The 14,684-nt window shown below is 40.0% G+C and overlaps 1 protein-coding gene across 9 annotated transcripts in view; it reads right to left on the reverse strand.

Annotated features, from left to right (window-relative positions):
• iqch (IQ motif containing H) overlaps window positions 1–14,684 on the reverse strand; it is a 185,769-nt gene that overhangs the window by 19,697 nt on the left and 151,388 nt on the right. For 6 of the 9 annotated variants that reach the window (XM_059953001.1, XM_059953000.1, XM_059953002.1 and 3 more), the window contains 4 exons: window positions 12,868–13,050; window positions 8,798–8,923; window positions 2,646–2,707; window positions 2,129–2,237 (listed from right to left, as the gene is read on the reverse strand). In XM_059953001.1, coding sequence (XP_059808984.1) covers window positions 2,129–2,237; window positions 2,646–2,707; window positions 8,798–8,923; window positions 12,868–13,050 — 480 coding nt within the window. Of the gene's footprint in view, window positions 1–2,128; window positions 2,238–2,645; window positions 2,708–8,797; window positions 8,924–12,867; window positions 13,073–14,684 lie in introns of those variants that run through there. The other 3 variants (XM_059952999.1, XM_059953004.1, XR_009508418.1) reach the window with 3 other exon arrangements.

Raw genomic sequence — 14,684 nt, forward strand, 5'->3', positions numbered from 1 at the left:
TGTTGGGGGGAGAGTTGATGTCTTTTTTTTTCATTAACACCCATGGTCTTTCTCTGTTTAATGGCTATCTGGAGCAGACAAATATCAGAGTTGTATTGCACATGTATAAATAAAATGAACTTTGAACCTTCAACCCTTTGAAAACTCTCCTTGATAAATCCCTGCTTCCACATGCAGATTAATCTTGCCACTCAGAATCCTTTTCAATTATTTTCTTACATCTAATTTTAAGATGATTGGAGGAAAGTATAGGTAGGGTTTTTACACTAGGAGTGGTGAGTGTGTGGAACACACTGCCGGGGTGGTGGTAGAGACAGATATATTAGGGATATTTAAGGCACATAGATGATTGAAAAATGGAGGGCTACATAAGTGGAAGGCAAGGGTTAGTTTGATCTTGGTGTAGGTTCAAAGGTCAGCTCAGCATAATAGGCCAAAGGGCCTGTACTGTGCTGTACTGTTCTTTGTTCTTTAACTGACTCTGTCTTCCCTTGCCCTGCTACAAACCTGAGATTAAGTTCTTTTACTCCTTCCCAAGCAGAGCCATCCATAAATTGACTTTATAGCTCTCCAAAATGTATTTTTAGAAATTCTTCTGTTTCCTGCCTTTTCAGTAAGGCACACTCAATTAATATTGATAAAATGGAAAACATTTGCTATTATTACCATATTATTTTTGTAATTAACTTTTAGTTGCTTACGTATCTGCTCTCCGTCCCCTGCCTGTGGTACTTCCCCATCAGTGATCACCCCCACCATTTTAGTTTCTATCTTTATCCATTCATTCCCATTTGAAGAACCAACTGGGATAATCACCTTCCTTAATGCAGTAAAGGGCACCTTGATTAATATTACAATAGTGTCATAGAGCGATACAGCAAGAACACAGGAACTCATTCGTAAGGCCAGTGATGTTGTGGGGGTGGAACTGGACTCTCTTGACGGTGGTGTCTGAAAAGAGGCTGCTGTCCAAGTTGCATGCCATCTTGGACAATGACTCCCATCCACTCCATAATGTACTGGTTAGGTACAGGAGTACATTCAGCCAGAGACTCATTCCACCGAGGTGTAACACTGAGCATCATTCCTGCCTGTGGCCATCAAACTTTACAACTCCTCCCTTGGAGTGTCAGACACCCTGAGCCAAACGGCTGGTCCTGGACTTATTTCCATTTGGCATGATTAACTTATTATTATTTGATTATTTATGGTTTTATATTGCTATATTTCTACACTATTCTTGGTTGGTGTGGCTGTAAAGAAACCCAATTTCCCTCGGGATCAATAAAGTATGTCTGTCTTTCAGCCCAACCATTCCATGCTGCCCAGATTGCCCACCCAACTGGTCCTAAATCTCTATGTTCAGCTCATATTTCTCCAAGCCCCAGCAAAGCGCCCCCCACAAACACTCTGTTCAGACTGTAGATTCTATATCCTGGAACACTGAATCACTGCTCCTGTTCATCTTTCAATCACATGTCCATGATAGCAACAATATCATATTCCCAAACATTAATAGGTAAATACATTAAATGTAAATATCTTCAGTTTGTCAGCTTTACCTGGCAGACCCCTGCATTAAAATGGATGCACTCCAGCCTCCCATTCCACCCTGGTGACTTAATTCCCTTTCTATATTTATCTAATATCTGTTATGACCATCTTCAAGAACAGAGACAAATCCAGCTGTGGTAACTAAGGAGAGGCCTCAGTGATGTATGCCATAGGGGGAGTTGTCACCAAAGCCTTCCTTGTCACCCTCCCCTCTGTGGTTGAAGAGATGCTTCCCACATTATTGTGGAGTCTGATCATGAAAAGAAATTATGGTGATTACTGCAAGAGCTGTGCCAACCAACACACATGGCTTCTTTTGACCCACCAAAAGCCTTTGACCCTCTCAATGAAGAAGGTCCTTTGAAAATCCTTCCAAAACTTGAAATTCAGCTCATCTTATGTTTGCTTCGTAAACGCCACGCAAGCTGTAATTTTAACTAAGGCGTAGAATTATGGTCGTCAACTAAATCTTGAGTGACACCTTGTTTCCAATCACTGTGCAATCTTAAAACATTTCTATGTTAATAAACTGTACAAAAATTAACAGGGAAACATTAGTTAATTAATGCCTCACCTGAAAATTGTTCTCCCAATGCACATTAGGTGCTGTTATTTCCTGATGAATGACAGAGAGATTACGAGCAAAGGTCAGTAGAGCCCCCTGGAGATCTTCGCCAATTGTTCTGTTAATGATATACAAACAAATGAGTTTACTAATGATTCCCTTTACATGTTTAAAAACAATCACAGTCTCATCTCAGGGAAATGCTGATGGAATTTAATGAGTATTTTCATTCTCGCGGGGCACAAATCTTCTGGGAAATATGAAAGATGAGGTACTATTTTTATGTGTCAACTGAAGGATTTGTGCAATAAATATACTTTATTAATTATACGCCATTGAAAAGCAATAGGTTAAATCAACTGGATACCAAAATGGTCACCCACACAGTTAGGAAAAGCCTCTTTCAAAAACAAGTACTGTATCTCCAACATGCAAATTACGTAAATAAATTGAATGATCGCTGAATTATGTTTATTCCTTAAATGGAAGCTTGTAAGGGAGGGTGTGGTTTAAATAGCAAACTTACACCATCCCTAGGCGATCCCTCTTGTTCCCTTCATGAAGTATAAAAACTGTTCCTTGCCTCTCCTATTAAAATAGAGTACAACATATCAGATCTCAATGGGATGATGCATGCTACGAAATTCCCTCAAGGTAATTCCCTCCTCCTGAGAATATTCTGTCAATGTTTTTACTTGATGACTATTACGAAGCAGAACTTCTGCTGCTAAACAACTCCCTTTGAAGCAAAAGAGCTATAATAATATGTTTCTGCATGCTATTCCACCATGAGGGCATCACAGCGAGCTTCACTGTCTTCCTATCAAATACTGAAAGGCCTAGATAGAGTGGATGTAGAGAGGATGTTTCCTGTAATGGGGGAGTCTAGGACCACAGGGTACAGCCTCAGAATAGATGGACAACCCTTTAGAACAGAGATGAGAAGGAATTTCTTTAGCCAGAGGATGGTGAATCTGTGAAATTCATTGTCACAGATGGCTGTGGAGGACAAGTCATTGGGTATATTTGAAGTGGAGATTGACAGTGTCTTAATTAGTCTGGGAGTCAAAGGTTATAGGGAGAAGGCAGGGGAATGGGGTTGAGAAGGATAATAAAACAGCCATGTCAGAATGGCGGAGTAAACCTAATTCTGCTCCTATGCTGTATGGTTTTATGGTCTCCCCACACTTTGAGTAAGCACACTTTACACCAGCTAACACAAAAAGAACTGTGGAAAATTGGCCCCACCATCTGGCTTTGGTTAAACAAAATAAATGGAGGTTGATCATTGAATTGTGGATTGGTGAACCTATGATATACACAGGATCAGTAAAAACTGCAGGGTTGTAAACTCACCCAACTTCATCATGGACAATAACTTCCCCACCATCAGAGATATCTTCAAAAGATGATGCTTCAAGCAGGTGGGATCCATAACTAATGACCCCACCACCCAGGACATGCCCTCTTCTCATTATTACCATCAAGGAGGATATACAGGAGCCTAAAGACACACATATTCAACACTTCAAAAACTCTTCTACCAGATTTCTGAACAGCCCATGAATCCATGAATACTACCTCACTAGTTTGCTCCTTTGCAATGCATATTTAATTTTTAATATATTTCTTATTGTATCTTAGAAGTATTTTTTATGTATTGCACTGTACTGTCACTGCAAAACAAATTTCACAATGTATGTCAGTGGTAATAAACCTGATTCTAAGATTCTGATTCTAATGTATAGATTTATTCTTTTTATTGTTGCACAATTATCCCAGATGGACAATTACTGGAGAGATACAAGGTAGGCTTTTGCTCTTTACCCCGAGGAGATTCTGCACACAACGTTAATTTTGGAGGGCAATCCTTCAGTGTAGTTAGCTTAGCACATTAATGGTGAAGAATGTAAATAGGAAAGGTTAAAAAATGACCATTAAATTTAATAAGCATATAATCTTTAGCACCAGAGGTCCCAACACACCGGACACTGTTATACTAAGATAAGGAATGCCTACTGTTCCATGCCCAAACCACATTTTGGGAAATCTCAAACATGAGGAACTCTGCAGATGCTGGAAATTCAAGCAACACACACAAAATGCTGGTGGAACGCAGCAGGCCAGGCAGCATCTATAGGAAGAAGTACAGTTGACGTTTCGGGCCGAGACCCCTTGTCAGGACTACCTGAAAGAAGAGATAATAATTGATTTGAAAGTGGGAGGGGGAGGGATGAAGCTAAGAGCTGGAAAGTTGATTGGCAAAAAGGATACAGAGCTGGAGAAGGGAAAGGATCATGGGCCGGGAGGCCTGAGAAAGAAAGGGGGAGGGGAGTGCCAGAGGAAGATGGAGAGCAGACTAGGAGTGAATGTGAGAGAAATAAACAAACAAACAAATAAATAAGGGATGGGATAAGAAGGGGAGGAGGGGCATTAACAGAAGTTAGAGAAATCAATGTTCATGCCATCAGGTTGGAGGCTACCCAGACGGAATATAAGCTGGTGTTCCTCCAACCTGAGTGTGGCTTCATCTTGATAGTAGAAGAGGCCCGAAATGAGGACTGTACTTCTTCCTATAGATGCTGCCTGGCCTGCTGCATTCCATCAGCATTTTCTGTGTGTTTTTTGGGAAATCTGATCATTTGGCTGTCCTCCTCTTACCTGCACACAGAACACGGCTTCAGAGATTAGGACAACAAAGAGCTGGCTGTGGGAGGCAGATGAGTGGCTATGGGATTTTTTCAAGTCAGTGGACTGAGCCGTGTTCAGGGACACATCTGTGGATCTGAATGAATACACCATGGTTGTCACGGATTTTGTAAAAACAGTTGTAGATGAGTGTGTCCCCACAAAATCATTCAGATTCTTCCCCAACCCCAAACCCTGGATGACCCATGAGATCCGTTATCTGCTGAGGACCAGATCAGAGGCATTCAGGTCTAAAGACCAAAAAAGTTACAAGAGGTCCAGGTACAATCTCTGTAAAGCCTTCTCATGGGCAAAGTGGCAGTTCCAAGCTGAACTTCGATCAGTGAAGGATGCTTGACATTTGAGGCGGGTCTTGAATATTATCACCTCTTATAAAGTAAAATTAAATGACATAGGCAACAACAGGGCCCCGTAACCCTAACAGAGAGCAGACATTTCTAGATCTGGACCTGTGTAATGAAGGGAGATTAATTAATAATCTCATAATGGTAGATTATTTTAGGAAAGGTAGTAGAAATATAGTCGAATTTCACATTCAATACGGAAGTGACAAACTTAACTCAAAAATTAGGTACCTTAAGGTATTTAAAGGTATGAAGGCAATTATCTTGCTATGAAAGGCTAGTTGTGTAAAGTAAATTGAGAAATTAGGTAGAAGCATTCTGTCTGCATGTATAACAGCTCGTATGGCAACTGCTCTGCATGTGACCACAAGGAATTTCAGAGTTGTGGAACCAGCCTCCCATCTGCAGATTTCTCAGTAAAGCAGCTAGCATAATCAGCAACCCTGCCCACCCTGGACATTCTCTCTCCTCCTTTCTCCCAATGGCCAGAAGACACAAAAGCCTAACTGAAACCATGTATCAGCAGGCTCATGGATAGCTTTTATGCCATTGTTATCAGACTCTTGAGCAGGCTTCTTGTACAGCAAGATGGAGTTGTGGCCTCACAATCTACCTCTTTAGGATGCACTTTATTGTTTACCTGCACTGAACCTTTTTGGTAGCGTTTATACTTTATTCTTCATTGTTATTATTTACCTTGTTCTACCTCAATGCACTGTGTAATGATTGCATATGTATGCACAATACGCAAGACAAGCTTTTTACTGTATCTTGGTATATATGACAATACAAACTAATACCAATACAGTAGAAAAGCAAAGACAGATCATAGCAATCAATATTTCCTGATTTTCAATCAACACACAGTTTATTCAGAAATAATGAGAATAGCAATCCATTTAAATTTAACCACAGTAGCTGGTAGGTCTGAGGTTTGTGAGGATTCAGAGTCAAGGATATCTGTCATGAAATTTGTTGTCTTGTGGCAACGGTGCAGTGCACTTCATAAAAAATTGCAACCTGTTCCTAAATTGTTGAGTGTGTATCTTTAGGCTCTTGTACCTCCTCTCTGATGGTAGTAATGAGAGGTGGGTAGGTCCTGGATGATGAGGGTCCTGCATGATGGATGTTGCTTTCTTCAGGCATCCTCTTTCGAATATATCCTCAATGGTGGGATGCTAGAGCCCATAATAGAGCTGGCTGAGTTTACAACTCTTTGCAGTTTTTTCCCGATCCTGTGCAGTGGCCCCTCCATACCAGACAGTGAAGTAACCATTCAGAATTCTCTCCGCGGTACATCTGTAGAAAATTTGGTGACATACCAAATCTCCTCATGTTCTTAATGTAATAGAGTTGTTGGTGTTCCTTCTTTGTAATTGTATCAAGGACGGATCCTCAGTGATGATGACACCCCAAAGATCTATCCTTCCCAGGATTTTAGAAACCAGAAAAGGATAACTATAATATTGATAAAATAGGAAACCCATGGATGTAAAATAGGAAGAAATAAAAAAAGCAAATAGTGAAAGCATCCTCATTTATGAAATGTGGAAAAGACTAAGTGAAACAAATATCTTGTTTCTGATCTTCACAGTACACATAACACATAACAAAACCTGTAAAAAAAAATCCACTGGAACAAATGCTCCTACAAGAGGTCATGTATCTACAGTAAATGCACAGACTGGTAAAAATTTCCAACACTCTGAAAAGGTTTCAATGGATTCAAAATCAGTAAATGTAACAAAATTATCTAAATAGAGAGAAAATAGGGAGCTACAAACAATTTAGGCTAACATTGGAAATTGGAAATCCATTAGTAAAAAGTGACCAGGCAAAGAACACATGACTTTATTAAAGTGATACAAACACAAAAAAATCTGCAGATGTTGGAAGTCCAGAGCAACACACACAGAATGCTGGAGGAACTCAACATGCCAGGCAGCGTCTATGGAAAAGAGTAAACAGTTTACGTTTTGGGTCATGGTGAAAGGTCTCGGCCTGAAATGTAGACTGTTTACTCTTTTCCATAGACACTACCTAGCCTGCTGAGGTCCTCCAGCATTTTATACATAAAAGGAAGCTTATCGATATGATATATATTTCTAAAAGGCATGATTCTGCAGTGTGTTTTGTGTTCTGAAACTCTGCTATGTATGATATACAAATGTTTTTTTAGAGACTTTAAATAAATGAAATTGATTAATAATGTGTATTTATGATTATTCTTAAATGGTTTTAAAATCGCTCCAACAGTTTATTCAATGAATAACTCAATCATTAATTAATTATTCATTATTCTATGAATGATCAGTGGCACAGTCTCAGAATAGAAGGACGTCCCTTTAGAACAGAGGTGAGGAGGAATTTCTCCAGCCAGAGGGTAGTGAATCTGAGGAATTCATTTCCACAGTCGGCTGCGGGGGCCAAATCATTGGGTACATTTAAAGCGGAGATTGATAGGTTCTTGATTAGTCAGGGTGCCAAAGGTTACAGAGAGAAGGCGGGAGAATGTAGTTGAGAGGGATAATAAATCAGCCACGGTGGATGACTGAGCAGACTCGATGGGCCAAATGGCCTAATTCTACTCCTTTGTCTTATGGTCATATAAGCAAATGGAATGTCAGCTTCATCGTGTAAGCTTGTGCTACTCTGAGCAAGGGCTGTCATCTTTAGAGCCCAGAGAGTGGGAGGGTTAAATCAGTTCAGGTATCTCATTGCTGTAATCTAGCCCTTGTTGGTGGCAATACGTCAGACGTGAACTCCGGCATAGAATAAGAAAGGTCTTGGTGGGCATTAATTACTCTCCACCTCTGCAGTAAGGACCACTGCCAACACACCATGGCAAAGCACAAGCAGGACTGACTGTGTTTTGGTTAGGGAACTGAAGGGGACCCAGGCTTCTAGAGTGTGAGACCCTACACTCATAAGAGGTATGGAAACTTAAGCAAAGGAATATATTTTGTAATTTTAACAGAATTTTTTTTAAGTTTGAGGAGAAGCATTTAGAAGTATCAAAATCAGAATCAGAATCATGTTTAATATCACTGGCATATGTCATGAAATTTGTTGTTTTGCAGCAGCAGTACATGGAAAAGCAAAATAATAAAAGTAAGAATAAAATTACATTAATATATATAACTAAATTAAATAAGTAGTGTAAAAGCAATCAAAAAAAGAAAAAAATATAGTAAGGTAATGTACTTGGGTCCATTCAGAAATCTGATGGTGGAGGGGAAGAAGCTGTTCTTAAATTGTTGAGTGTGTGTCTTCGAGCTCCTGTACCTCCTTCTTGAATGTACCAATGAGAAGAGGGCATGTCCTGGAGTCCTTAGTGGTGGATGCCACCTTTTTGAAGCAACATCTTCTGAAGATGCCCTGGATCATAGTGTCCATGATGAAGCTGGCTGAATAGACACAACTGAATATGATTTTCATACGTGTCTAATATAATGCTTATCACACTGGTCCCCATTGACTATATATAAACCTGTTCAGAAAAAAAAAACTCGACATGCAAGCGATCTTTTTAATAGAATAAAACCATGGTTTTAATGAAGTCAGAAGACCACCTATAGTGCTTACTACCGTGGAAAACCTTGGGAGAAAAGAAAAACTTCAATACCTTAATATCAAAACCAATCCCGTGAGCTTTAAAAATCTTGAAGAGTACACTGTAGTGGACCATGGATAAATTGGCATGTTTCAACTGTGTGCTTAACACTCCGTAACGTTTCATAAAAGGAAGTTGCTGAAAGGCAAATAATATCGAGTACAGATATGTATATATTATTATGAAACCCTACTGTGGCCTATTAAGTTTAAATGAGGAACTCAGATAAGTGCAACTGCCGATCAATTATTTTAGTTGATATGATTTCATTAAAGTATGACACATGCAATTTTTTTAGTAGATTTATAAAGCTAAAGCCCAGTAAAACCAATGGAAACCAGTGTCACAGCAAAGAGCTCAGAGTTGGGGCATGGTGTGAATGAACAAGTTTGGTGCTTTTGAGGTAGGGACATGCCTCTTCTCTTGGCTCCATGTTCAGCCAACCTATAGATGATCCCTGAGTATAGCAGCCTGTGCCAAACCATCTGGAGAGGGAACCTGTAGGACTTACAAGGGTGTTTAATACCATTTCAAGTTTCAAGACTTGCACAGTGAGCGGTAGGGCACTGAGGAGTGCAATAGACAGAGGGATCTGAGAGTTCATATCCATAATTTATTGAAAGTGGCATCTCAAGTAGATAGGGTCATAAAGAGAGCTTTTGGCACATTGGCCTTCATAAATCAAAGTATTAAGTACAGGAGTTGGGATGTTATGTTTAAGTTGTATGAGATGTTGGTGAGGACTAATTTGGGTATTATGTACAGTTCTGGTCACATACTTACAGGAACGATATCAATAAGATTGAAAAACTACAGGGAAATTTAAAAGGATATTATTGAAACTGAGGAACTGAGTTATAAGGAAAGGTTGAATATTTAGAACTTTATTCCCTGGAGTTTAGGAGAATGAGGGGAGACTTGAAAGAGGTACATAAAATAATGAGTGGTATAGATGGGGTAAATGTGGACAGGCTTTTTCCACTGAGGTTGGGTGACACTAGATGTAGAGGTCATGAGTTAAGGGTGAAAGGTGCAAAATTTAAAGGGAACACGAGGGGAAACTTCTTCACTCAGAGGATGCTGAGAGTACAGAATGAGTTGCAAGTGGATGCGGTTGCGGTGGACGTGGGTTTGATTTCAACATTTTAAGAGAAGTTTGGTTAGGTACATGGATGGAAGGAATATGGAAGGCCTTGGTTTATAGGGTTGATGGGACTAGGCGGTATAATAGTTGGCATGGACTAGATGAGCCAAAGGGCCTGTTTCAGTGCTGTAGTGCTCTATGACACAAATACGCATTATTAGGTCATTGTAGTTAAATAACCTAACCTAACTCCTGAATCATACTAAGGTAAATGATTTATATTTCTTTTCCTGTCCAATTATTAAGATGTGTGTCTGAAGCTCTCAAAATACAGGCAGTGGGTAAACCAAATGTTAGTATCCACCCTATTGTTCCTTCTCTTGGTTCCTATGTTTTACTAGTGCTAATCTAATCTGTAGCCTCACAAGAGTTAAATCTCCCCAGAATATCTGACTCGTTGGTGAATATTTAAATTTTCCCTCAGTTATGCTGCATCTGAATTGCTCTATTTTTTTTTAAGAAGAACCAACTTATAATTCATATCTACAAAATTTAATAATAATAAAAATTAATAATTGAACATCCAGGGAAATGACAGGAAATGTACGGCACACCTGTGAGATGTTCCTTCTGGCTGGGTGTCATGGGGAACAAGTGGATCCACCATTATTTCACCTCATTCAAAATCTGATATTAAATTTCTTTTAAGAAGTTAATTATACCTTGTGCAGGTTTGATATGCAGAAGTAATTCAAGAGTGAATTGTAATAAAACTTGTTTAAAACAAATGGTAAAGAGGAAAAAGACATAAGGTCATACATATTTTCAAAATTGTGGCAAAATAACTATCAAGAGGAAACACGAGTGAATCTGCAGATGCTGGAAATAAATAAAAACACAAAATGCTGGCAGAACTCAGCAGGCCAGACAGCATCTATGGAAGGAGGTAGTGACAACGTTTCGGGCCGAAACCCTTCATCAGGAGTGAAGTAACATGGGATGGTCAAGGGGGGATAAGAAGTGGGGGGAGGGATGGAGTAGAGAGCTGGGAATTGATAGGCTGGAGGGAAATGGCCTAGGGGGAAGGTGGAGAACTATGGGAAATAAAAGAGAAAGAAAGGTAGGACTGGGGGGAGATTATAATGAAGGGGGAAAAAGAGAGAGAAAGAAAACCAGACTAAAATAAAAGATAGGGATGGGGGTAAGGTGGGGGGCAGGGGTATCAACGGAGGTCTCCTACCTGCCAGCATGCACACCAGGTCGATGCAGCAATACCTTATCTCCCGCCTAGGTAACCTCCTACCTGCTGGCACATACATCCAACTCACAGACCTCCGTTGATACCCCTGCCCCCCCTTACCCCCATCCCTGTCTATAATTTTAGTCTGGTTCTCTTTCTCTCTCTTTTTTTCCCCCTCACTATAATCTCCAGCCCTATCTTTCTCTTTTATTTCCCATAATTCTCCACCTTCCCCCTAGCCCATTTCCCTCCAGCCTATCACTTCCTAGCTCTCTACTTCATCCCTCCCCCCACTTCTTATCCCCCCTTGACCATCCCATGTTACTTCACTCCTGATGAAGGGTTTCGGCCCAAAAAGTTGTCACTACCTCTTCCCATAGATGCTGAGTTCTGCCAGCATTTTGTGTTTTTAACAATCAAAAGGAGTTTGGGCTAAATTATTTATGACTGGGATGTATATAAATGAAACTTAGTGTAAGAAATGCACATTGCTAATAGTGTTTAACAATCTTTTGTTAAACCTGACAGAATTATAAATCATGCCTACTTATAAAGTGTAACCAGAGGAAGTCTGGTCTCTTGAAACAATGAATCTTCCCCACTGTATGGTGAATTGGTTTGTCTTCAACCAAGCAACAATATGCACTGTTGGGTCAGTCTTGATAGTCTTGGGCCAAAGTCAGAAAGAGTTTTTATTGTAGATTGCCATCCTGTGGACTCTTTCCAAATAGACTGGGGATTTGAATTGCTTCCTGCTTCCTCAGATCCACAGTCACATCTAGAGGTTCGTGCATGCGGAATGGCTGCAAGCTGCAAGGGCAGTTGCTAACACAGACCCAGACCCAAGAGTGAGACAGCTCTTTCAAAACGAGAGGGGGGAAATGAGAGGAGAAATAAAAAAGAAATGGGACTTGATGGAAGTCTGTTGTTGAACCACTTCATGATGTTAGATAGAATCAAAACAGTCGATGAGAAAGCATTATTTTTGTAATTAAAGTTTGAGTTACTCTTTGAAAATTCTTGCTTGGAGTGGCCAGTAGTCTAATGTAGACATGGCAGTGTGGGAACTGGGAAAACGTGCTTCTCCTAGTTGGGTGTTAAACGTCTCATTGAAAATTAATCATGTTTATAATATTCATAGATTTAATAACACTCATTGATCATATCATTAACTGTAAAAAGAGAAACTTACAAAATCTGTTGTGTGTACTATGGGACTGCAACTAAATTAATGTTTGACAGAATAATACAAGCAGCAGTTTAACAACCGTAAACTTGAATATCATTGCAATAATGGAGTACTATTGTTTAACATTTGGCAGTTGATGAGGTGCTCATTATAACAATGATGTATGCATATGCATGCATAATGAATTGCATCATGAATTATTTATGTGTTGATTATTTAGCTGCATTTATGTAGATGGTAATGTATTGCAAATATAATGAATGTTTAGTTTTATAGATATTGCATGTTTTTTCCTCAGATAGGGTGTGCGTATTTTCAGTATTAATTTTGAATGCTTTCAGGCAATTTTGTTCCTGATAAGGTTTCCAATGCAGTGGTTTCTCACGCAAGCATTAATTAATTACTATATTCTGTTTTTAACCCCGCTGACATCGAAAAGTATGTAAGTGTTCTGTAATGACTTCTAATTAATTTCTGATTGTAATGAGAGGAACAGTTATGAAATTATTTTATGGTTGAGGTGCTTCAAATTTCTAATTTGATTGCTTGTTGTAAACGTGCAGACTTACAGTTTGCATTTCCACCTCTTTTGCCACTTCTTGCCTGTGAAGTCTCCCTTTTTTCTCCTTGGGCGTCAGAGGCACTTCAAAGGAGTTATGTGCACAGGTCAGCTTCCCATTTGAAATGAACAGCATCAGTTGTGTCATGGCCAGTTGATCACTGTAGGCCAGGTCTAAGTCTGTAGCCCAGACCTGGAAGGAAAATATGAAGGATCTACATTTAGTCAGCACCTTTCAACTTTGATGTCCCAATGCAACAAATCCCTACGAAGAGTATTCACTGGCACTCATCTGCATACATCAACCTCCCACAAACATGAGTGACCAGATGATATGTTTTGGTGATAGGGACTGACCAGGGTAGTAAGATCATAAGACAGAGGAGCAGAATTAGGCCATTTGGCACATTGGGTCTGCTCCACTATTCCATAATGATGCACCATGTGGAAGTTTTGTCCAACTCATTACAGTAGCAGTGTGTTCTTTCCAGGGATTGTCCCTGAGGAAGTTAAGTTAAAGAACATGCAAATACAAATACTTTATTGTCACCAAACAATTGATACTAGAGCATACAATCATCACAGTGATATTTGTTTCTGCACTTCGTGCTCCCTGAAGTACAAATCGAAGTAAATATAATAAAAATTTAAATTATAAATCATAATTAGAAAATAGAAAAGGGAAAGTACAGTAGTGCAAGTCAGGTCCAGATATTTGGAAGGTATGGTCCAGATCCGGGTCAGGAGCCGTTCAGCAGTCTTATCACAGTTGGAAAGAAGCTTTTCCCAAATCTGGCCGTATGTATCTTCATGCTCCTGAACCTTTCCCGGAGGGAAGTGGGGCAAAAAGTGTGTTGGCTGGGTGGGACTTGTCCTTGATTATCCTGGCAGCACTGCTCCAACAGTGTGTGGTGTAAAGTGAGTCCAAGGATGGAAAATTGGTTTGTGTGAAGTGCTCGGTGAGGTTCACGATCTTCTGCAGCTTCTTCCGGTTTTGGATGGGACAACTTCCATACCAGGTTGTGATGCACCCTAGAAGAATGCTTTCTACGGTGCACCTATAAAAATTAGTGAGGGTTTTAGGGGACAGGCCAAATTTCTTCAGCTTTCTTAGGAAGTAAAGGCACTGGTGGGCCTTCTTGGCAGTGGACACTGCTTGATTAGACCAAGTCAGGTCATTCATGATATTCACCCCGAGGAACTTAAAGCTTTTGACCTGTTCCACCTGCGCACCACTGATGTAGATGGGGTCATGCGGTCCTCTACTCCTTCTGAAGTCAACAACCAATTCCTTCATCTTGCTGACATTGAGGGATAGGTTATTGTCTTTGCACCATGCCACCAGGTTCTTAATTTCCTCTCTGTAATCAGACTTATCATTACCCAAGATGCGGCCTACAATTGCGGTGTCATCAGCAAACTTATATATTGAGTTTGATGGAAACTTGACTACACAATCATGGGTGTACAGTGAATACAGCAGGGGGCTGAGTACACAGCCTTGTGGGGCACCAGTGCTCAGAGTGATTGTAGAGGAGAGCTTGTACCCTATCTTTACAGATAAAATTCACTAGTTTAACACTGTTTCAGACAGCTTCCTATAATCAAAGTAGTTTATGACATAGGAGCAGAATTAGGCTATTTGGAAGATTCTAAAGGAATTGCTACTCATCAGCCAGAGAGTAGTGAATCTGTGGAATTCATTGCCACAGGCAGCTGTGGAGGCTAAGTCATTTGGTATATTTAAAGCAGAGGCTGATAGGTACTTGATTAATCGGGCATCAAAGGTTATGGAGAGAAGGCAGGGGAATGAGGTTGAGAGGGTTA

Source organism: Hypanus sabinus, chromosome 28, assembly GCF_030144855.1.
Source record: "Hypanus sabinus isolate sHypSab1 chromosome 28, sHypSab1.hap1, whole genome shotgun sequence".
In the NCBI taxonomy this organism is placed as follows: domain Eukaryota; kingdom Metazoa; phylum Chordata; class Chondrichthyes; order Myliobatiformes; family Dasyatidae; genus Hypanus; species Hypanus sabinus.